This window comes from Cervus canadensis, chromosome 1 (genome assembly GCF_019320065.1).
Source record: "Cervus canadensis isolate Bull #8, Minnesota chromosome 1, ASM1932006v1, whole genome shotgun sequence".
Lineage (NCBI taxonomy): Eukaryota > Metazoa > Chordata > Mammalia > Artiodactyla > Cervidae > Cervus > Cervus canadensis.
In genome coordinates this window covers 31,812,559-31,834,779 of record NC_057386.1, presented here as the reverse complement: position 1 = coordinate 31,834,779, position 22,221 = coordinate 31,812,559, and the positions used below count along the sequence as shown (strand labels likewise).

Genomic DNA, 22,221 nt, shown 5'->3' with positions numbered 1-22,221 from the left:
TCTTTTCTCCAAAATTACCTGGGCTCCAAAATCACTGCAGATTGTAACTGTAGCCATGAAATTAAAAGACATTTGCTCTTTGGAAGAAAAGCTATGACAAACCTAGACAGCATATTAAAAAGCAGAGATCACTTTGCCAACAAAGTTTCATCTAGTCAAAGCTATGGTTTTTCCAGTAGTCATGTATGGATGTGAGAGTTGGACCATAAAGAAAGCTGAGCACCGAAGAATTGATGCTTTTGAACTGTGGTGTTGGAGAAGACTCTTGAGAGTCCCTTAGACTGCAAGGAGATCCAACCAGTCCATCCTAAAGGAGATCAGTCCTGGGTGTTCATTGGAAGGACTGATGCTGAAGCTGAAACTCCAATACTTTGGCCACCTGATGCAAAGAACTGATTCACTGGAAAAGACCCTGATGCTGGGAAAGACTGAAGGCAGGAGGAGAAGGGGATGACAGAGGATGAGATGGTTGGATGGCATCACTGACTCGATGGATATGAGTTTGAGCAAGCTCAGGGAGATGGTGAAGGACAGGGAGGCCTGGCAGGCTACAGTCCATGGGGTCGCAAAGAGTCGAACACAACTGAAGGACTGAACAACTCTTTCTCAGAAGCATCCACGTTGGGCATCGTGGCTGATGCAGTAGTAAAACGACGTTCTCTGAGTACACGCTGGTAACTGGCCTTGGCTAGAGAGCCTCAACAGAGCGGCAAGAACCAGAAAGTCAGGGAGGTCGTCTGATATCTGAATTTCCCTTTGGATAATACAGAGAGAAGATAATCCACTTGTCAATCACTGTGACTTTAAATAACCCTAAAATCAGCTACATGTCCATTTACTCCATTTCATAGTGACAATTTTTGAGGGAGAGCGGCATGAAAACCTGAACCCAAAACTTAAATTTGGGGGATGTTTTTCAAAAATTACAGCTTCTTTTTAAAAAAAATTTAATTTACTAAAAATACCCTAGAGTTATAACAGCCAAATTGAGAGAAACGTGTGAGGCAGCTCTTCCAACTACTTATAACACAGAACCCAGGAGTTACGCTCAATAAGCCCAGTGCTTTATTTTCCAATACAAACACATACTACAACAGATGGTCTCTATATCTTCCATTTAAAAATTACCCTATCTCCCTTGGTTTTATTCTGATATATAATTGTTAAATTTTTTCCCTCAAATAGGAATACATAACATCAAAAGTCAAAGTCCCTGTTCAGGTAGGATTTAACTCTGAAAGTATCTAACCTGGTGCCAACCACCCTATATGAAATAAGATCAGCAAAGTTCTGGCCGAGACCCCTGGCTCACATCTGACGACATGTATGTGTGTGTGTGTGTGTGTGTGTATGTGGTGTGTGTGTGTGCACGTGTGTGTGCACGAGCAGGTTGAAAGTGTCTAATTCTCCTCAAAGGGGTATGGAAAGAGGATAACAAAGTTGGATCAACTCAAAGACCATATAGTCTAAGGCACTGACTACCCCACCCCGCCCCCCCATACTGACCTCATGAAGATTTGGATGAATCTAGCTATAAGGAAAGCAGCCAATTTCTTTTGAGGAAATCCAATTATAACTGGATTAGAGTCCAATAATAAACCCTTGTAATGTTGACCGTTAGCTTATAGTCAGCGTTACTAACCAGGCTTCCTAGGTGGCTCAATGGTAGAGAATCTGCCTTCCAAGGTAGGAGACACAGGAGACTTGGATTCAATCCCTGGGTCAGGAAGATGCCCTGGAGAAGGAGATGGCAACCCACTCAAGTATTCTTGCCTAGGAAAATCCCATGGACAGAGAAGCCTGATGGGCTGTAGTCCATGGGGCTGCAAAGAGTCAGACACCAATGAGTGACTGCAACACAGTGTCACTAAGCCATTGACTTTTTTTTTTTTTTTTTAGCCATTGACTTTATAGGTAAAAGAAAGACATCAAAGATACCAAGACTTCCCAGTTTGGATTAATTTTGGTCACAAAGAGAATCCAATTCTTCATTTCAATTTACAAATATAAAATAACATCAGTGTAAGAATGAGAAGCACTGGCGTGTAATGGTAAACTCCTGAAAAGTCAGGTTGCAGGCACACAAGTACCTTGAGTAGGCATTGGGGCTCTGCCTCCCCTAAGCGGTAGACACACGATAGAGGTGAGATACACTTTGAGTGAGCAAAACATGCTCTGTCCCAGGCCATGATCATCCTTCTAAACCCAGCCAGTACTTGCCGGTCCCATAGAGCAGGCTGAAAGACGAATTCACTGGTGAACAGACATAACCAGAAAACTCGCACGAACATGCCCAGGGGAGGGGTATCAGCCAAGCCCGTGCACTGTGGTTATTACTCCATCACAACAGAAGCCGCCCTTGGAAATCACACCTTATCTTTCCAAACCACACCGAGCAAAAACAATAATCAAAAAATGATTCTACTTTGTGATCATTTCTGACCCCTTGATGATAGCAAAAGTCACTGCCTCGTAACAGATTAGAAAAGCGTGGCGGCCTCGCAGGCAGTCATGGTGACAGCTCTGGGGCTGTCAGCCCTTATCAATCACCTTCCATTAAGTAGGGGTTTTCCAATTTGGCGCTTCTCTCAAAGGCTTCACTTTGCCTGGATTAAGCCAAAGCATCAACATTTAAACAGCCTGCTCCTTTTCTCGCTCCCCTAAAATAAATGTTGTTAGCAGAAAAACCAGGCTTTTCCACAGTAGGAATTCAAAACCAAAGCAGACAACAGTGGTGTGGTCACATATAAAAGACACCTGATTACAAACATGTCACGCGTACATGACACCAATGCCACATGCACCCATGGGGCCCAGGAGGGGAGTATTCAGAAGTGCCCAGAGAAGGGCAGGACTGCGAGTTATACATTTCAGCTCCTAAAATGAGTATCAAGCAATTCCAATATATTCATTGGAGTGCCCCAGTATTTGCTTGGACTTTAGAAGCAGGTGTCCTAAGAATTTTACGCTCTGTAGTTTCACTTCCTGGTACCTATTATCTCCATGATGGAGAAAAGTCATTTCTCTAAAATATACAGCTGATATGTCTAGGGAGAGAAACAGTTTTAAATCAACTGAAAAGGGCACATTAACAAAATAAGGGAACTCTTAAGAGAAGCATTCATCTGGTTTATCCTGGTAACACTGGTAGCCAGGTAGACGTCTCCTGTATTCAGACACCAAATTCACAAAATGGCAGGCCACAGTTTCTATAAATACGACCAATGCTGTAATCATGCACATTTTTCTGTACCCAGTAAACAGAATTCTTCATTACCATTATTATTTAAAGTTTTATTTACTTACTTTTTACTTTTTCGGCTGCACCTTAAGAGCATGCGGGATCTTAGTTCCCCAACCAGGGATCAAACCTGCACACCCTGGGATGGAAGCTCAGATTCTTAACCATTGGACTGCCAGGGAAATCCTTTCGTTATTATTTTTAATGTGACAAGACCCAGAAACAGAGTGGTGAGAACCCAAAGTGATGAACGGGGAAGACAGATACTTCAGAGTTATTCTCAGACAGGCCCAGGGGTTGACCAAACAGAAGTGAGAGAGGGGCCCCAAAGGGTAGGGCTTTGCCACATTTTGTTTGGCCCACATGGAATATTTTTAAATGTTCGTTTACTGTCAACACTAAACTATTAGGAAATTTCACTTAAAGATCCAGATTTCAGGCTCCCCATAAAAAAAAAATAAACACACAGACGATCCGGCGTGGCATTCCCACGTGGCAAAACTCTGCTATTCACTCCCTCATTTGCCACCAGAGAGAACAACGAGGGCCCACTTCCTTCAAGGAGACTTGCTGTCTGGCCTCTGAAAGCCTCTGAGGGAACGAAGGAAGTTCTGAGCCTGAAGAAATGGGGAGCAACGAAAGAGGAAGCTTATTTGGGGCTAAAGACAATGAGTCTACGATGAGCATACAGGGACTGAGAGCGTTCTGGGGGGTGGCAGGGTGGGGGCATCAGGAGAAAGTGGGTGGCAGCGGATGAAGACACGGACCCTGAGATTCAGGTGAGGCTGGGGTCTGGGATGCAGAGCTGTGAGGTGCCTGTGAAACCATCCGAGAGTCAAAAGAGGAGCTTAAGGAAGAAGTGCCAAGGAAGAAAGAATAAAGGACTGAGTCCTAAGTATGTTTTCCATGGAAGATGGAAGAGGGAAAAAAGAAAGACAAAGGGAGGCCGAGGGACTTCCCTGGTGGTCCAGGGGTTAAGACTCCGAGTTCCCAATGCAGGGAGCCTGGGTTCGATCCCTGGTCAGGGAACTAGAGCCTACATGCCATAACTAAGACTCAGCAAAGCCAAATTAAAAAGGGGAAGGGGAGCGTACGGAGACTAAAAAGACTGAATGAGCCCCCTTGGCTCTCCAGGGGCTGGTTTCAGGCTGGCTGAGTAGCTATTCTAGGGAATATCACAATAAAGCAAATCACACAAATTTCTGGTTTCCCAGTGCATATAAGCTACATTTACACCATACTGTAGTCTACTAAGTGTGTGACAGCATTATGTCTTAAAAAAAAAAAAAAAAGTACATATCTTAATTTAAAAATAATCTCCAAAAAACGCCAACCATCATCTGACAGGACAGGGTTGCCACAAACCCTAAATTTGTAAAACACAAATAAAACCCCACATCTGTGATGTACAATAAAAGCAAAGTGCAATATAACGATGTATGCCTGTATTCTAAAAGGCTTAATGCTGCTCCTACCCTGGGTCTAAATAAGTCTATATGGGAATAAGTCCGTAATAAGTAAATCTGTAATAAGTAATAATAACGTGCTAATAAAAGAAGTCATTTCTGCACTATACAAAAGTAAAGCCATGCCACCTGAATATGCCCTACAGGTGGCTTTCGCTAATTTCATGACTGGAAATGTCTTCAGCCACAAGATTATAAGTTGCAGCTTAACTGGGGGCGGGGAAATGACTCCATTTCTGATTAAATGAGGATGCAAACTTCCTAGCTCCATAATATCCCAGCATAACTTTCTTGAATCATCACTATTTTCCTTAAAGACCATTCTAAGCTGACTTCAAAGAGAGGTAAGAGCTTCTGAGTCTTATTTGTCAAGGTGGCTCTTGACCAAATTACAGCCACATTTTAACATCACTGGCATTGACTGAGGACTCAGTAGCATAGGCATGATGCCACCCACTCACTCTTGTGTAGTCCGCAGAATAACCATGGAAGCCCCGTTTTGAGCCCTAGAGAGGGCAAGCCACTCTCCGAGTCACCCAGGTGGTCAGTGTCAGAGCCCAGATTGTGACCTGGGTCTGCCTGGGCTCACACCCATGGTGGACTATCCTTTCTGAATGACTGAACTGATCCACCTCCTTCAAGCCACTCCATTTCTGGGGAGTGGAAGGCAAATCCAGTGGTTCCAGATTGAGACAGTGTTAACACAGTGCCAGCAGGGCTGATTTCTAACCACATCCCCGAGACGCTGCTAAACTCACAATGGCTGTGCTTAGACAACATTACGTAATAGTCCATATGCTGAGAAGCAACACTGTCCCTCGACCCGGGTCATTCAGAACTCTGAGCCTGGCCTTTCACAATTGGCTGCGTCCGTCAGACTCAGACGAGGCTCTATTTTGAATTCTAATGAGGACAGGGCACAATGAATATTTAAACTGCAATTACAAAGATGCTGCTTTTATGTGGGTGTCCTTAGCACACATAACAGATCTGAACGGACATGTAGGTGCCAATGAAAAATACCAGTCTCGTTTGCGTTTAGAAGCTGGAGAGAGACAATATTGTTTTATACTTGATGCTGTTGTTATTGGGGTGAGGGTGGGTGAAGAAAAGGGAGGTGGGGAAAAAAACCACCCAAAGATCCCAGTAAAAAAAATGTTAAAGCCCAGGCTGCCGAGTGAAAGGTTCATAAAGAGGCATCTGAATCCTTTGTTAACAACTGAACAAACAGATTCATCATCGGGCCCTTCTGTGCAGGCCCCCTTGCAATCGGGTCTGTCTATACAACCAGAAATTTCCTCATTGGGAAAGCATCTATGACTGATATTATATCAGATCGGTAGGGCGATATGCTGGCGGTAGGAAAACAAAAGACCATTTCACGGTTCACAGCCTTTTTTTTTGCACTCCCTTAAGTAAAATGATGAGGCGTCACTGCTATTCTTAGCTCACTCAAGCCCTCTTAAACAGTCACCAAGTTAACAGTAACTAACTTACCCTGAGAGGCTTAATTCCCAACCACCCCCACCCCCAAACAGTTAAAATATGCCCTACTTGCAGTTTCATGTACTATGTGTATGTGTTTACATATCAATGATCAACCTGGCCCTGCACTTGGGGAAAGCAAATGATTAACTCTTTGCTATGTCCTGAGGCTCTTAGACCAAGCCCTTACCCCACTAAACACCTTTTTTATTAAGATCATAATTTAACTTCCATGGTGTCTGGATAGCCTTTTGTAAGTGCCTGCATTTACAGAAAGAGAATATGTTTTTTTTTTTCCATCTGTCCTCTAGTTGAGTCCCTCTTCTGCCAGGTACCAAATATGTCCACAGAGTCTTAAACTTCAGTTACTTTTTATTTCTAGAAGTTCTATTTGATCCCTTTTGATTTTCTAAGTTACTCTTTATAGCTTCCTATTCTCTGAAGATACTTTCAAGCCTGTCATGTCTTTCTTTAAATATAATAATTGATTTCATCATTTACATCTGAAAATTCTAACACGGCAAGTGTGTGCAGGTTGGTTTCTGCAGTCTGTTGCTGGTCCCTGCTCGTGTCGTGCTGTCTCTGTGTATGCCAGATTATCTTCGAGTGGGTGCTGGTCATTGCCCTGCACATTTTATTTCTGGTTGACTCCTAGAGACCAAGGATAATATTCTCTCCTCCAGAGAGGTATTTCATTGCTTTTGCCAGGCACCTGGAGCTACAACAGATGAGTGTGGCTACTCAGGATACAAATGCACACGAGGGCCTTTCTGTGACCACAATTTGTCAGAAAAAATAGTCTTTCTTCCTTTTCTTCTCCTAATCTGTTCAGGGCCAAGGCTGCCTTCTCCACAGTCCCCAAAGGCAAGTTTGGTTCTGGTTCACTTTTTCCCCCAGGGTATAGCTCTTTAGGGCCCCACTTTAATGGGGAAAGGGTCTCCTCTTATACTTTCCAACTAGGCAGGCCCAGGACCTTACCCTCTAACCCCACTTGCCTGCCCCTCTCAGGTTACAGAAGTCCCTGACTCCTCCCTGCAACTGGACTTTTACCAGACTGAAAAAAAAACAAGAACAAAACAAAACTAGTAGAAAGTAACTAAGAGTTTAAAGGTTGAAAGCAAAACAAAAGGTCAGGCCAGTGTGGCAGAGCCTTCTCCAAATTCAACACTGAATTACAGTTTGATTCAGTGATTCTACTTCAGATGGGGCTTCCCTGATGGCTCAGATGGTAAAGAATCTTCTTGCAATGCAGGAGACCAGGTTCAATCCCTGGGTCAGGAAGATCCCCTGGAGAAGGGAATGGAAACCCACTCCAGTATTCTTGCCTGGAAAATCCCATGGACAGAGGAGCCAGGTTGGCTATAATCCACAGAGTCACAAAAAGTTGGACACGACTGAGTGGTCAACACTTTCACTTTTCACTTCTGGGCATTTACACCAAAAAGCAGGGGCTTGAACTCATACTTATACATTCATGCACATTGCAGCACTATTCATAGTAGCTAAAAGGTGGCAACAACCCAGGAGTCCTCTGACAGATAAATGGGTAAACAAAATGTGGTATAAATATTAGCAACGGAATATTATTCAGCTTAAAAAAAGGAAAGAATTCCAGATGCATGGTAAAACATAGGGGAATACTGAAGACATTATGCTAAGTGAAATAAGCCAGATACAAAGGGACAAATACTGTATGGTTTCATTTACGTGAGATACCTAGAGTAGTCACAGTTGTAGAGACAGGAAGTGGTCATATTTGTAGAGACAGAAAAATTAAACAGCTCAGCTCAGAATATTTTTATGGACATTTCTAGATACAAACATCAATACCAGGTAAAACTATAAAATAAAAAACTAGCAACAGTAGAATCAATATTCTTCATTGTGATGTCATGAATGGCACATGCTAAGGACCGCTATGTTGTAAATGCAAAACAGACTGACATATAATGATAACAGTTAATACTTACTCTTCCTCACTGCTTACTATGTGCTAACCACTGTTCTAAGTGCTATATATCCCTATCTGTCTATCGACGTATCATCTATATCTTTATCTCTATTAAATCATGTATTCCTTATAACAACCCTCTCAGATATGTACCATTATTATTCCCATTTTGGAGATGGGAAAATCAAGGCACAGGGGATTTCCCAAGGTCACACAGCCAGTGAATGGTGAAGCTGGGATGTGAGTCCAACCTCTGGACCCCACACTCTTCACTATCAGGCTGTCGCCGCGCTCTGCACAAAATACGGAAATTCATGGACAATGGCCAGTGTTGGATAGTTTACATGGTTTATATAATTTCATTTTGATATCCAGGCTATCTACTTGTTTTTTTTTTTTAAACAGCCAAGGAAACGCAAGTTCAGAAAGATTAAGTTTATATGAGAATTGAAGATAACAACAGATGGAGGTGGGAGTGAACCCATGTATCTCTGTTGCCAGAGACTCAGGATCTGATGCAAAGAACAGCATGGTGGGAAGTTATGAGAAGGCTGTTAAAGCAAAATCAAGAAGGCTTTGCTTTGGGCAGGAAGCAGAAAGAAGCACATGCCCTATTATAGGAGGAGGAGCGCAGAGTATCTGGCTTGGTATCCGGTGGATGAGAACTGGCAGGTTGAGAGGAGCAGACAGGTGATGAAAGGGAAGCAGGCGGGTGCCCCCAAGTTCCACTTCCTCTGAGATTCCAGAGTCTATATATCTACCTGGCCCTCCATCACCTGGTTGTTCTAGATTTCTATTTGATCACACACACAGGCAAGGGAGGTAGCACTTCTCAAACTGTGCATCACAGGTGACCCTCACATAGAGGTTCTTCTTCTAAAACTGGACAGATCAGAGGGATCCACTATGTTCTTCATAGTGAAAGGGCTAAAATCAGGCTAAAAGCAAAAAGTTCAGCTCATTAGATTTTTTTCTTTTTTTGGTAGTGCTATTGCATTGTTATGCATAACAAAAGTCTTAGCTATATAAACCTGGTGCACCTTTGTGAGATGAAACACCAAATAACCATGAGTGTAATGACTGCGGCTGTCAGCACCATTCATCGTCACTTACCTGTGGGCAAGGCACTGTGCCTGGGCAACAGATCACTGAAGCCCGACAAGCATCTGCATCGGAATGTCTGCCCAAGAGCAAGGACCTGCATCAGGAGTGCCTGGCACACCTGTTAAGTGATGAACCCTCTGGAACTCCAGCCTCCAGCCTCACTCTACTCAGTCTCAAGGGGACAGCCAGGGAATCAGCACTCTCAGCATCATTCCTGGGGATTCTTATTTTGACCTATGTTTCCTCATTTCATGCACAAGGTATTAAGAAGTAAAAGAACTGCCAAAGACAACATCACTAAATACAGGATATAAACTCAGCTGGACTGTAGACTCTATGCTCTAACTGCTCTATGGCTCCAGCTTCAGCAAGGACACTTGTGACTAAAAAACAAGGCCCCAGACAAGCAAGGTGGCCTGTAAAACCCATGAGATCTACCACCACCGTCTGCATGACACTGTCAATTTCCCAAACTATTATTCTCGGTAAGCACGGAGGAGAGTTTCTTATTTTAAATTTAAAAAAAAAAAAAATTAACAATGCATTCTACTTTCCCTGCACTCCTAACAATTCACTTCGTTTTCACCAAGATGTAGGGATCTTCTAGAAATTTCAACACTTCATCACATGAAACTGAATGTATTCGAAGAGCAAGCGGATCCCTGCAGTAAAATCAGACCAAACGTGGGAAGCTTATCCGCAAGCGATGAGAGAAGCAAGAGCTGTACTACAGCGATCTCTTACCACAAGACGTGGACTTCCTGTCCACCAGATTCACACGCCTGGTTTCAGTGCGAAGTTTCTCATCGGTATTCTCCACCAGGTTGGCAAGGTCATCAATTATCTCTATAAAGGAAAACAAAGATGCGTGGTTAACACTCCAAAAATACCTTGGCTCACATCAGAGTCTCATAGCTGTGGTGGGCCCTCCTAGTAATAATTCTCTCAACTGCAGTGTGTGAGATGGTTTTAAAGAACTTACATTTCTTTGAAAACTGCAGTTCTGATTCACTGATGGTCAGGGGGAGTTAGAGAGGGAAGGAGTAGTAAAGAAAAAAAAAGTTCAACATAATTCCAGGAGACAGAGGAGAAGTGTCAAAAGTTCAGGGGAAAGAAAGCATGACCCAACAAATTTATGCCCGGCCAAGTTGTCATCTGAGTATAAAGGTGACAGACAGACGGTATAGAGGACTTTGGGGACCACTGGGCTCCTTCTTAAGAAAGCTGCTTGATGATGAAATCTAGCTGACCGAGAGGTGAAAAAAAATACACAACTCTGGGCTGGAGAAGCCAGAGGCCATGACACAAGAAATGATGGTAAAAACTGAATCAAATATGTGGAGCTGAGAATAAACAAATATATGGATCAGGTTACAGAGGAGTAGACAAATGTTATAAACAGTGACAATGGAATTAAAGGTGAAGATTCAAGAAGCAGTTGGTAGGGGAGGAACATGGGGAGAAAGGTGAAAAGAAACTAAGGTGTTAATTTCTTCATCACTGACATTAGAGTCATATCAGGCTGCTGAAAATTAAGACATACACTCACAGCTTTGTAAAAATAACCAAGGTTTCAATGTTTTATGCTATTTTTCTGTTAACCTTAAATGGATCTTTTAGCAATTACCACCTCTTAGAAAGAATTCTTCATGTGAAGTTTATGTTTTATGCTTATCTTTTAAAAGTGAAATTAAGCACTTAACATTTAAATAGCACATATAGTATAACCTTAATTAGGTAAAATTATTTCCATCCCTCCTTTTATATGTACCAACCTTTAAAGATGCATCCAGACAGTGTTAACCTGATGTTAATAATGATTATTTCTCAGTGGTGGGGTCCTTGGTGATCTTGCCTGTATTTTCTGAATTGCTTGAGTTTCTTATGATGAACTCTATATGCTATTTTTTTTTTTTTTCCAATTTTGGTTCTCCTTCTTCCCTCCTTCCCTCTCTTCCTCTTTGTGGTTGCGGACACGATTTAGCAAATAAACAACAGGTATCTGTTTGCATGTCTTTCTTTTACAGGAAGAGGATGATGGACACTAACTCTTATCTCTGTAGCTCCTATCCCTAGGAGAGTGCCTAATACACAGCAAGATAGGATAAATACTAAAAGATAAAGGGAATGAATGATTTGAGTATAAATGATAAAAGCACTGAATAATTTCAATGCACTGAATAACTTGCTGCTTCTTAGAAAAGTGGATCTAAGCCAATTTTGTCAAATATTACCTACACAACATTTGCCTAGTAAACCAGTCACTATTATTTAACCATCCATTCACAACTATTTCCTTGTATTCAAGGATATATTCTCTCCTAGTTTTGTTTCAACTATCTATAAGCTCTGTCTAGAGTTTCCTCTTTATTTTTTTTAAATATGTGTTTATTTATTTTTGTCTGCACTGGGTCTTAGCTGCTGTGTGCGGGCTTTCTCTAGTTGTGGGGATCGGGGGCTACGCTCTAATTGTTACTCTCTAGGGATTCTCATTGCGGTGCCTTCTCTTGCTGTGGCGCACAGGCTCTAGGCACATGGGTGGGCTTCAGTAGTTGTGGCACACAGGCTTTAACTGCCCCAAGGTATGTGGAATCTTCCTGGACCCGGGATCGAACCTGTCCCCCACACTGGTGCAGGCAGGCCACCAGAGGAGTCCTCCTCTTCCTCTTAAATGTTGGTGATCCCCAGAGTTCTGTATATTTCTATTCTATTTTCATTCGAAACTATTTAAATTGATTTAATTTTTGAAATATTTAAATTTTTTTAAAAAGAAAATGTCTGCTCTACACAGCTCTCCAAAAACCCTTGACTCACAGAGCCAACTGCTTACTACTTGAAATTCCTTGAAATTCCTACAAATATCTGTCTCACTAGGTCTCCAAAACAAAACTCCTCATCTTCCCCCAAATCTGACTCCCCTCTCTTCCCTGCCTCAATTAATGAATGGCACCATCATTAATTTGCTTGCCTAAGAAGGAAATCTTAGGAGTCACATGAACTTCTCCCTTCTCCTTCACTTGACATTCCATTTGTTAGCCAATCTTGTTGATTCTACCTCCCCATTATCTTTCAATCCTACCATTTCCCTTAAACTCTGTTAGTAATACCTCACAAAAAGTTTCCAGTGTTTCTAAAACTGTCCTAACTTACCTTCCTGTTTCTGTTCCTCCGTCCCTTCAATCCATTCTCCGTACTCTAGTCAGGGACTTATTTTAATATTTCAATTAATTTAAATAGCCATATGTGACTAGTGATTATTATATTAACTCATTATTGACGAGGGGACTTTTTTTAAGGAATTAATACCTGTGGCCAGCAATTTGTTATGTAAATGATATTGACACATCAATAATGGTTGGGTAAAAAAAGATGTATTAATATGTCTCTCATCAATAATGTGTTAAACAACAGACTTCTAAAGCAATAACTTAAAAAAAAAAAATAAAGAAAACCAAACACACACCCACCAACCATATAACCACCACCAAGAGGAATAGCTTAAAAAAAAATCAATAGAGGGAATAAAATTGAATACCAAATATGCATGATTCACTCAAAAGAAGGCAAGAAAGGAGATACAGAGAACAGACAGGACAAAAGGCCGTAAGTACCTAGATGGCAGACTTAAACCCAATTGTGTCGATCATCATATTAAATATAAATGGACCAACTTCTCAACTGAAAGATAAAGAATGTCAGGCAAGATTCAAAAATAATAATAAACCACAGTGCTCAACTATATGCCTTCACAATAACTTCAAATATAAAGCACAGAAAGTATCTGCGTGATAAAGCTGGCACAGTTGTATTAATATGGATCAGATCAATTTCAAGTCAGGGAGTATGATCAGAGATAAAAAGGAATCTTTCATCAGGATGAAAGAACACGTGACAGAAGATGGAATAAAAAAACCATATTTGAATGCTAAGGAAACCACTCCTAAATAACCTATATAACAAAAAAAGGCAAAAATATCTTCTCTGGTAACTTCTATTGAACATTTTATTATAAGTCCCACACTATTTAGTAAGACAGGGGGAAAAAAGCAAAAAGATTTATTTATTTATTGTTTGTGGGACCTTAGTTCCCTGACCAGGGATTGAACCTGAACCCCTTGCATTGGAAGCATGGAGTCTTAACACTGGACCACCAGGAAAGTTGCAATAATATAAAATATTATAAAATTCAGACTTAATAAGCGTATAGCACCATAAGAAAGTCAAGTGAAAATATTCCTTGTCAAATTCTAAATATGTCAGTTGTTATATGTTAACTGGGTTTCTGGACAGAGCTCTCATTAGATTTATAAATATTAATAACTTAGAGGTAAATAAAAAAACCAGTAGAAGATTAACTAAACAAAAACCAGTAGTCAACACTGAATGGGTTAATGTTTTCATCTTAGACCAGACATCTTGGCTGGTAAACCTCATCTGATTACTAGTTTGTTTGCTTTCCAAAAAAAAAAAAAAAAGAAAAGAAAACCCTTTATTTTTAACTGATAAAAATTATATAATAGCAAGTTTATAAATGAGAGATGGAAAAGTATAAGATTATCCAAACATCCCAGTAATCACTTCTATGGATTCCCTTCTAAGATTTGACATAAACATACATACTTTTATATAATTGCAATATATGAGCCTTCTGCCCCCTGTTAACATATCATTTGTATGCTTTCATGTTGTTACACAGTCTTCATGGTTATAATTTCTAATGGTTACAAAATATTCATTCCATTAAAATAAACATTCATTAAAAATAGCCTATTGTGGGATACTGAGAATGCTTCTGTATTTCTACATCATGAGTCAATGAATTCTTTCCTCCATGATCATCTTCTTTCTTCTCTATTGTTTCCTTAAGTTAATTAAGTGTGATCATGACTGCCCCATGGACTTTGAAACACACTGCCAAGTTAGTTTTTAAAAGGTCTGCACTGCCACTGTGGGTTGATTTAATTGAACTCACTCCTTAATATGACCTCAGAAGGAGATTTCCAAGGGCAAGGAGCCTGGGGGAATTCCCACCTTGCAGGCTAGCAGCTTCGAAGGGGGGAATTTCCCCAACCACAGACTGTTACGAGCAAATTAAATACAGGTTTCAGAACACAGGTTAAGAAACAACCAGCTGACTCTTTCAGATTCCTGACAGTACGGCCTCCAAATGGCAACTGATATTTTGATTCCTGGTAATTATTTGCATTTGGTTTCAAGAAGGAACTTATGTTGCTATTGTGTATTAACTCGAGATACCAAGTGCCATTCCAACACAGAATGGGAAAAAATGGACAATAGGAAGTGTGACGCAAAACTGAACCAAAGAGCAGTAAGAAATACTATACAATGCCAACATAGCTGAGTCTAATTATATTTAATTTTTCTATACTCAGTTACAGTCTCAGTAAATTCCATATTAGTGCCAGAAGTGTGTTACATACTTTCAGATAAGTATGGTACCTTTTGGAACTCATAGTGGATGCTGGCACTTGCAAAGTCATTGTGTTATGCCTTTAGCTTATATCGCTAATAACATTTCAAGACAAGCACTAAAAAAAACCACAACAAACAGTGAATAAAGAGCTTTTCTTGAGGGCATTAATTTAACTCCCTTTATTCCTACCATGGAAACTAAACATGGGGTGGATGACAACATCTAATAGTACACTTTTCTGTACACTAGGAAACCCTAACCCTATCCTAACCCTAGGAAAGGGGTTAGGGAAACAGAACAGAAGGAGAGATCAACCTGTGACATAGCAAAAGAAAAGTAACACATCGGCCATGGCACCCTAGAGTGGGGAGTTACTGCCCACCCACGCGGAGCCGCTGGGGAAAATTCGGCCTTGGAGGCCTGGGAGAAAGCTCCCTGGCTGCACCTGCTCGCATCTTAAGCTGGGACAGGTGGGCCAGGCTGGGCAGAAGGGACAGGCTCCCTTCCTTCTTCCTCCCCACCATCAACCCCATGACCTTTCAGTCTTCCTTCAGCTGGGCTGTAACATGTGTGACAGAGGCCTATGCCAAGATTAGGACCCTTCCCAACTTCTAACAAAAGCCACTGACCTGTGTGTGAAGACGAGCTAACGGCCAACAGGTGTAATAACAGGAGGAGCATCCTCTCCCCTTCTGTGCTAGGAAAGAGAATTCCTTCCAGAAAAAGAGAAACCAGTTTCTTGAGGTTTCTCCTTTTAAAAACAAGATTCAAAAAGACACTAAATCAATACAACACAACAGAGAGCCACAATGAGGGACTGACCTAAGTTACTAGAGACAGTGCTCCAGGTAGAGACACACTTGTCAAATTAAAAACCCACAGTGAAGCAGTTAAACAGACTGTAACCTAAGTAAAAGATTTAGTTGGAAAACAAACTGGAACAATCTTCCAGGAGTCATAGGAAAAGGTTAAAGAGGGCAAAACATGGGGAAAAAAAAAATAAGAAGGGCAAAGATACAGGAAAGGAAGAAACAATAACCAAGTAAATAATAAATTTTCCTTTTAAACAAGAACCAGAGTCTCATCATATAATAGTCAAAATGTCCAAGATCAAATCCAAAATCACTCAGCCTGTGAAGTACCAGAAAATCTGAAGATGCATGAGAAAAGACAGTCCGCAGATGCAGTGCTGAGATGACACGGCCACTGGAATTATCTGACAAAAACTTTAAAGCAGTTACAATAAAAATGACCCAACGAGTAAAGGTGAACACTCTTGAATCAAATGAAGATATGGTTTTACGGGGAAAAAAAAATTTTTTTTTTAAACCCCAGAAATCAGAGAAGAGCCAAATGTGAACTGTGAAGCTGAAAAAGACAAGAATCAAATTAGAACAACCCATTGGATGGGCTCAACAGTACGGTGGAATACTACAGAAGTTCATATGTATGATTCCATTTATATGACAGTCTCCAAAAGATAAAACTATACGGATGGGGAACAGAGCAGCTGCTCATCACCAAGGGTGAGGGATGGCGGAGGGGACAAGCGAACGTGGGAGCCGCTCCGGGTCCCCCTGTCTGTGGTGGCGGTCAGACTCATCCATACGTGTGTTAAAAGTACAGCACTGCACAAGCATTCATGGCTTTTCTGTAACGTTAACTGAAAAATTCAAATTAAACAAGGCATAATGAACATGAAGAGAAGTATAGGTAAAGGAGGAACAATATTCAAGAACGTCAGTATTTAAAGAACAAGAGGAACGAAAACTAAAAGCAAAGGAGAAGGCAAGAACAAAAACAAAAAAGAACGCCTAGGAGAGAATGCAGTCCCACAAGGCAGTGCTTCGGGAAAGAAGGTGGCATCTACCCTGTCTACGGATTGGCACAGTCCACTGCTGTGGGTTGTGCTGAGACGCACTTTGGGTGGTGGAGGGAAGGGAAGGAAGGGGGCAACCTGCCTGAGTTGCAGGACCGAGTGCAGCTCAAGTGTGGGCAAGAGAAGACAGCCAGAAGACACTAGTCTGTCACTGCGGGTTCCTATTATCTGAAACCAAAATGACAACGCCTAATATTTACCGAAAACTTGCCAGGTGCTGTAAGTCACTGTTTTCTAATTTTGAGTTGTATCTAGTTTGTTAGAAAATTAAAAAAATTCTTCTATACCCCACAGTATTAATACGTTTATTCTATTTAAATTATTTAACTATAAACATCAATGATGGGATATATTCTTCATGTTTATAGCTCTCTGTTCCACAGTTCCAAAAATATATATTCATATTAAAAATAGAAAACTAAAATTCTATTTTAACAACCATTAAGTTCATGCTGACAGAGGAAGCTTGTTTTGTGAGTAGTAAATTACTGCTTGAAACGTGAAGATGATACAGACTAAAGTATAGGTCCTTTGGGGTTGTCCTGCTGTTCTTTATTCCAGCGGTGGAGACATCCTTTAGACACAGCACAGTGACAGCCTTTGGCCTTTTCTTGGAAGCAAATATATCACTACATATTAAGTATACTGTCTTTTTCTCACCAGCCAAGGACTACTAAGACAGTCACCAACAAATGTGAGCTAGAATTGCATGGCAAAACAATACATTGGTCATCCTGATAATCCAGAAAATTTTTTTAATTTTTAAATATTATCAATAGTAGAGAGATATGAAATTTGAAGTCACTAAAGAAAAAAAAAACCACAGAGCTCCAAGAAGATGCCATCAGTCCTAATTTGAAGACACGATGCTAAAAGCGTAACATCTTAAGTTAGGCATTAAACAACTCTAGAATAGGGCTAAAAACATAGACCTCACCCATTTTCCTAGCCCTTCAAGGGAAAAAAAAAAGTACTTTAAAAAAAAAAAAAAGAAGTTAAGCTGTATCAGAATCTTTGCTATAGCAAATTAAGTGACAATAAAAATACACTTCCTATTATTTCAGAAAACTGGAATCCTGGTGACAATCTGGTTCAGCTCTGACTAAATGATTTCAAAATAATCAATATGTTTTTGTGCACCTCGAATAAAAAGGCTACAGGCTGTATGAATCCAATTATATGACATCCTGGAAAAGGTAAAACTATAAACAGAATACAATGATCAGTGTTGGTCAGGAGTTTGGGAGGAAGAGGAGAAGGATGAACAGGCAAAGCGTAGAGGATTCTTAGGGAGTACAAAATTCTGTATGAAACTGTAATGATGGATATGTGACATTATGCATTTGTTGAGACCCACAGAACTTCACAGCACAAACAGTGAACCTCAAGGCCTTCCCTGGTGGTCCAGTGCCTCCCAGTGCAGGGGGCTTGAGTTCTCTTGAGGTGATAAGAGATCGCATTATGCAACTCAAAACAGATCTCACTTGCTGTAACTAAAGATGCCGCATGCCTCAACTAGGATCTGGCATAGCCAAATAAACAAACAGTGAACCTTAATAAATGGAAAAGAAAAAAAGAATCATGTAGGAGGCTGGGGATTCTAGACTGTGAGCATCTAGCTGTACTGTAAATGTAGGAAGCAACATGCCTTACTTGTAATCTACCCCATTCCAGAGACTTTTTCCTAACATTCAGAAATGAAAAGGGGACAGCAGAGCAAAAGTTCCAAGACTGTTTTGTTTTGTTTTGCTTTGTTTGAAGATGAGATCATTCAAGTTTTTCCTATAAATGTCTTCTAAACTATGGTTAAGTAAATGTTTATTACTTAGTACAATGAATATATGAGTTCCTTGAGCCAAATCCATGATCCAGTTGAGTGTTTCTTTATGCTGTGTATATACCTTGTAGTAACTTATGGCTTCTTGCGTAGTCCGTGGAATTATTTAAATGCTATAAAACTATGTAATCTTATTTTGTAACTGTTATAAAAATGTACCGTTCTTACTTGTTGTGATGCTGTATGTTGGTCATAATCATGATCGTCTAATGTCACAACTTTGGTCAAGAATATAACTTACAACAGTGAGCCAAGGTCACTGCCAACATTTCCCCTCTTACAAGTGATTACAGAGGATCATGGACATTTTTCACCTAGCTCCATTCTGTCACTTAAGCATCTAGACAGTCTCTCATGAAATATCTAGACCCAAACCATTAGACTTTTGCTCCCTTTGAGAAAGAGCCTACATCTCAAATCCAGTAGGATCTGCCTGCCTGAGCAGTTATTTTTCCTCTTAGACTCAAAACTGCTAATAGGATCACAGCCTTATGTGTCCATATCTGCCCCAGCTGCTGAATATTCAGAGCATGCTGAAGTTCTTAGAACACAGTAAGAACAAAGCAGATAAGTCCAAAAAGAAAACGGGAGAGATGGAGAAAGTCTTAAACATCCTTGGTTCTTGCTCTGAGAGCTCAACAAAAGAGAAAAGCTTTTTATGAAATCCATAAAGTGGCATTACTTCTAAGTTAGGGCTTCCATTCCCTGTTTCAGTCTGATTTCCTATAAATGAAGTGTTCTAAAAATACTTATGATGAGGGTAATACAGTTTTAATGTACTGTAATCATTTATTATCTCATCCAATCCTCCTGACAATCCTAGAAGATAGACAGGGAAACAGAGTATTTTATAGATGTCCAAACAGGCCCACACAGATAATGCAACTTGTCTAAGTTACCTTATGAATAAGCAGTAGGACACACAGACGGGTCTCTACATTTCAATTCGAAAGCTTTGCTTGGTAGCTCAGGCCTCCTATGTCTCAAATTTCAGGTCTATGTCTACCTCCAGACTAAACATAGTCTGCATTTTTCCCATTCCAAAGGAACATCACCTTGATTTCTCTGTATTTCCCTTTCTCATAGGAGATATCTGATGAAGCCCAGAGAGTGGATTAAGACATAGAGTCTGAGAGATCTGGTGCCATGACACCTATCAATCAGAAAACTGAAGTTAACCACACACTCTTGTTTTAAAAGAAACAAATAACTTGAAGAAACATATTTCCCCTTTAGAAGGGAATATTCCTCCTTTGCAAAAAAAGCTACCTCCCTTTATTCCAACCAGTTTTCACACTCTGGATCTATCTGAAGCATGTGTCTCCATTCTTAAAAGGGGGTGTAAAGGTTCTAGGCAGGTACCTACAGACAGGTCACCTGGAGCCACAGTTCGCCCATGTATCTTTGCTATCTGATTATACATGCACTTTAAATAAACTTTGTGTTTTATTTTATATGTATTTTTAAACTCTTGAAGTAGAGAAAAGAAATCCAAGTGCAAAGTCCTTTATGAAGCACAGAACAACTAAAAATTGGGGGTGGGGGAGTCCCATCAATTATAGAACTGTTGAAAATTGAAAATGTCCCAATTTTATACAATGTTGATAGACTCTGCATTCTATTTTATTCTTGGAGCAAATGAAACAAGATCACATACCTTAGAAAGTTAGAAGGCAATCCATCTATGAAACTGTACCAAGGTAGGATAGAAACTTTCAGAAAATATAAAAGCCTTCAGAAATTAAGACAGCAATAACAGTTCTGATTCCTGTTACAGTAGCCGGGACAGACTAAGATAGCTACCGACAGAGTTTGTCCATATTGAAAGGAATTTCACAATTCTGTCAGCGGTGGAGGTGAGGGGAAGATGAAAAAGCATCAATAAAGACAACTAAGTAAACCAAAAAAAGAAAAAGAGAGAGAGAGGCAATTAGTGACTTTAGAGGAAAAGGATATAATCAAATAATGTCTAATTCTAGTTCCCACTGTGGCTCGGTCATGAACAACCTTTATGTAGTCACGATTCCATCAACACTGATTTAACAAAAATGTGTGAGCAACGGGGAAGAGGGGAAGTGTGTATGTATGGGGTTGCTGTGGGTTAAGTTAACATCTTCCTTAGGAGGCAGTCTACAGAGACTAAGATCGAAAACATAAAGAAACAGGAGCAAATTACTTTGAAATATAGATATTGTACTACAGAGATTGACACACAAATCACTAAGACAATTAGAAGCACTGCCTCTGACTGATAGAGCTTTCAGGCGAGCAGGGCTGATGGGGAAAAGACTTGCTTCTTCTAAGCCTTATAATTTTGATTTTTAAAAAAATTTTTTCCCCTTTATTTATTTATTTATTTTTTTCAGTGTGTTTTGTCATACATTGATATGAATCAGCCATAGATTTACACGTATTCCCCATCCCGATCCCCCCTCCCACCTCCCTCTCCACCCGATTCCTCTGGGTCTTCCCAGTGCACCAGGCCCGAGCACTTGTCTCATGCATCCCACCTGGGCTGGTGATCTGTTTCACCATAGATAATATACATGCTGTTCTTTCGAAACATCCCACCCTCACCTTCTCCCACAGAGTTCAAAGTCTGTTCTGTACTTCTGTGTCTCTTTTTCTGTTTTGCATATAGGGTTGTCGTTACCATCTTTCTAAATTCCATATATATGTGTTAGTATGCTGTAATGTTCTTTATCTTTCTGGCTTACTTCACTCTGTATAATGGGCTCCAGTTTCATCCATCTCATTAGAACTGGTTCAAATGAATTCTTTTTAACAGCTGAGTAATATTCCATGGTGTGTATGTACCACAGCTTCCTTATCCATTCATCTGCTGATGGGTGATTTTTTTTAAATTTCTGATTTTTTAATCAAAGTATATTACTTTGGTAAAAATAAAAAATTAAATTAAAAAAATTAAGTCCAAAGAAGAACTTTAAATGAGTAACACTATAGGTAAATAAGACAAAATTTCAGAAGGTCTTGGAAACACTGCTTAGGCAAAGAAGAACCACTGGAGAGTTTTTGCAAGCAAGTGACATGATCAGAATTGTACTCTACAGAGAGATTTTTTGAGATAGAAAAAACAAAGGCTAGACTGACAGAAGGATAGCTTTAAGGTAAAAAAAAAAAAAGTGAGAAGGAACAAAGAATAGATTGCCAGAGAGTTTTAAAGTAAAAAAAAAAAAAGAGTGAGGAATTCCTAGTGGACACCATAGTGGTGGAGGAGACAACACTCTGGGTGGGACAATCAGCAGGGTTATGTAGTGGCCACTACAAGGACGTCTCAATCTTTTTCTGTCTGGCAGTTCTGACTATAAATTGGCATTCAACACAAGGAAGGGATGAACCAGTCCAGTAGATGTAAATATTGTAGTCTTTCCTAGAGCATCCTCTCATATGAGGACAAAGAACCACCTCGGGTTACGAATCAGTCTTTCAGGAGATTTCACCCAGGGTGGATTTTAACCATGTCCCAATCAGACCGCCCTTGAAAGTTGACCACCAAGGTCCTGGGCTTCAAGGCCTGAGGGGCCAAACCTTGAAAGTAACAATGCTTGGATAAAAATTGCAAAGCCACACTTCACTTATGTACCCTTTCACACACCAGGGTTCTGGCCTCTGTGTTTAGGGACACAGACTAAAGAAGATCAGGTCAGCTTTTCCCCACCTTCTTTATAACATGACTGCAAAGAGATGGGCCAGAGAAAGCCAGGCAGACAATGCTTCTGGACTCCAGGAAGACTCGTGACAGAAGAACCAAAGCTACTATCTCCTGCGATGAATCAATCAGAAGTGGTTGTTTTTATTTCCCA

At 40.4% G+C, this 22,221-nt stretch overlaps 1 protein-coding gene across 4 annotated transcripts in view; it reads right to left on the bottom strand.

Annotated features, from left to right (window-relative positions):
* Positions 1-22,221, bottom strand: part of STX8 (syntaxin 8) — a 211,434-nt gene that overhangs the window by 86,112 nt on the left and 103,101 nt on the right. For 2 of the 4 annotated variants that reach the window (XM_043474302.1, XM_043474328.1), the window contains 2 exons: positions 9,992-10,093; positions 8,297-8,436 (listed from right to left, as the gene is read on the bottom strand). In XM_043474302.1, coding sequence (XP_043330237.1) covers positions 8,297-8,436; positions 9,992-10,093 — 242 coding nt within the window. The remainder of the gene's footprint in view (positions 1-8,296; positions 8,437-9,991; positions 10,094-22,221) is intronic. The other 2 variants (XM_043474312.1, XM_043474322.1) reach the window with 1 other exon arrangement.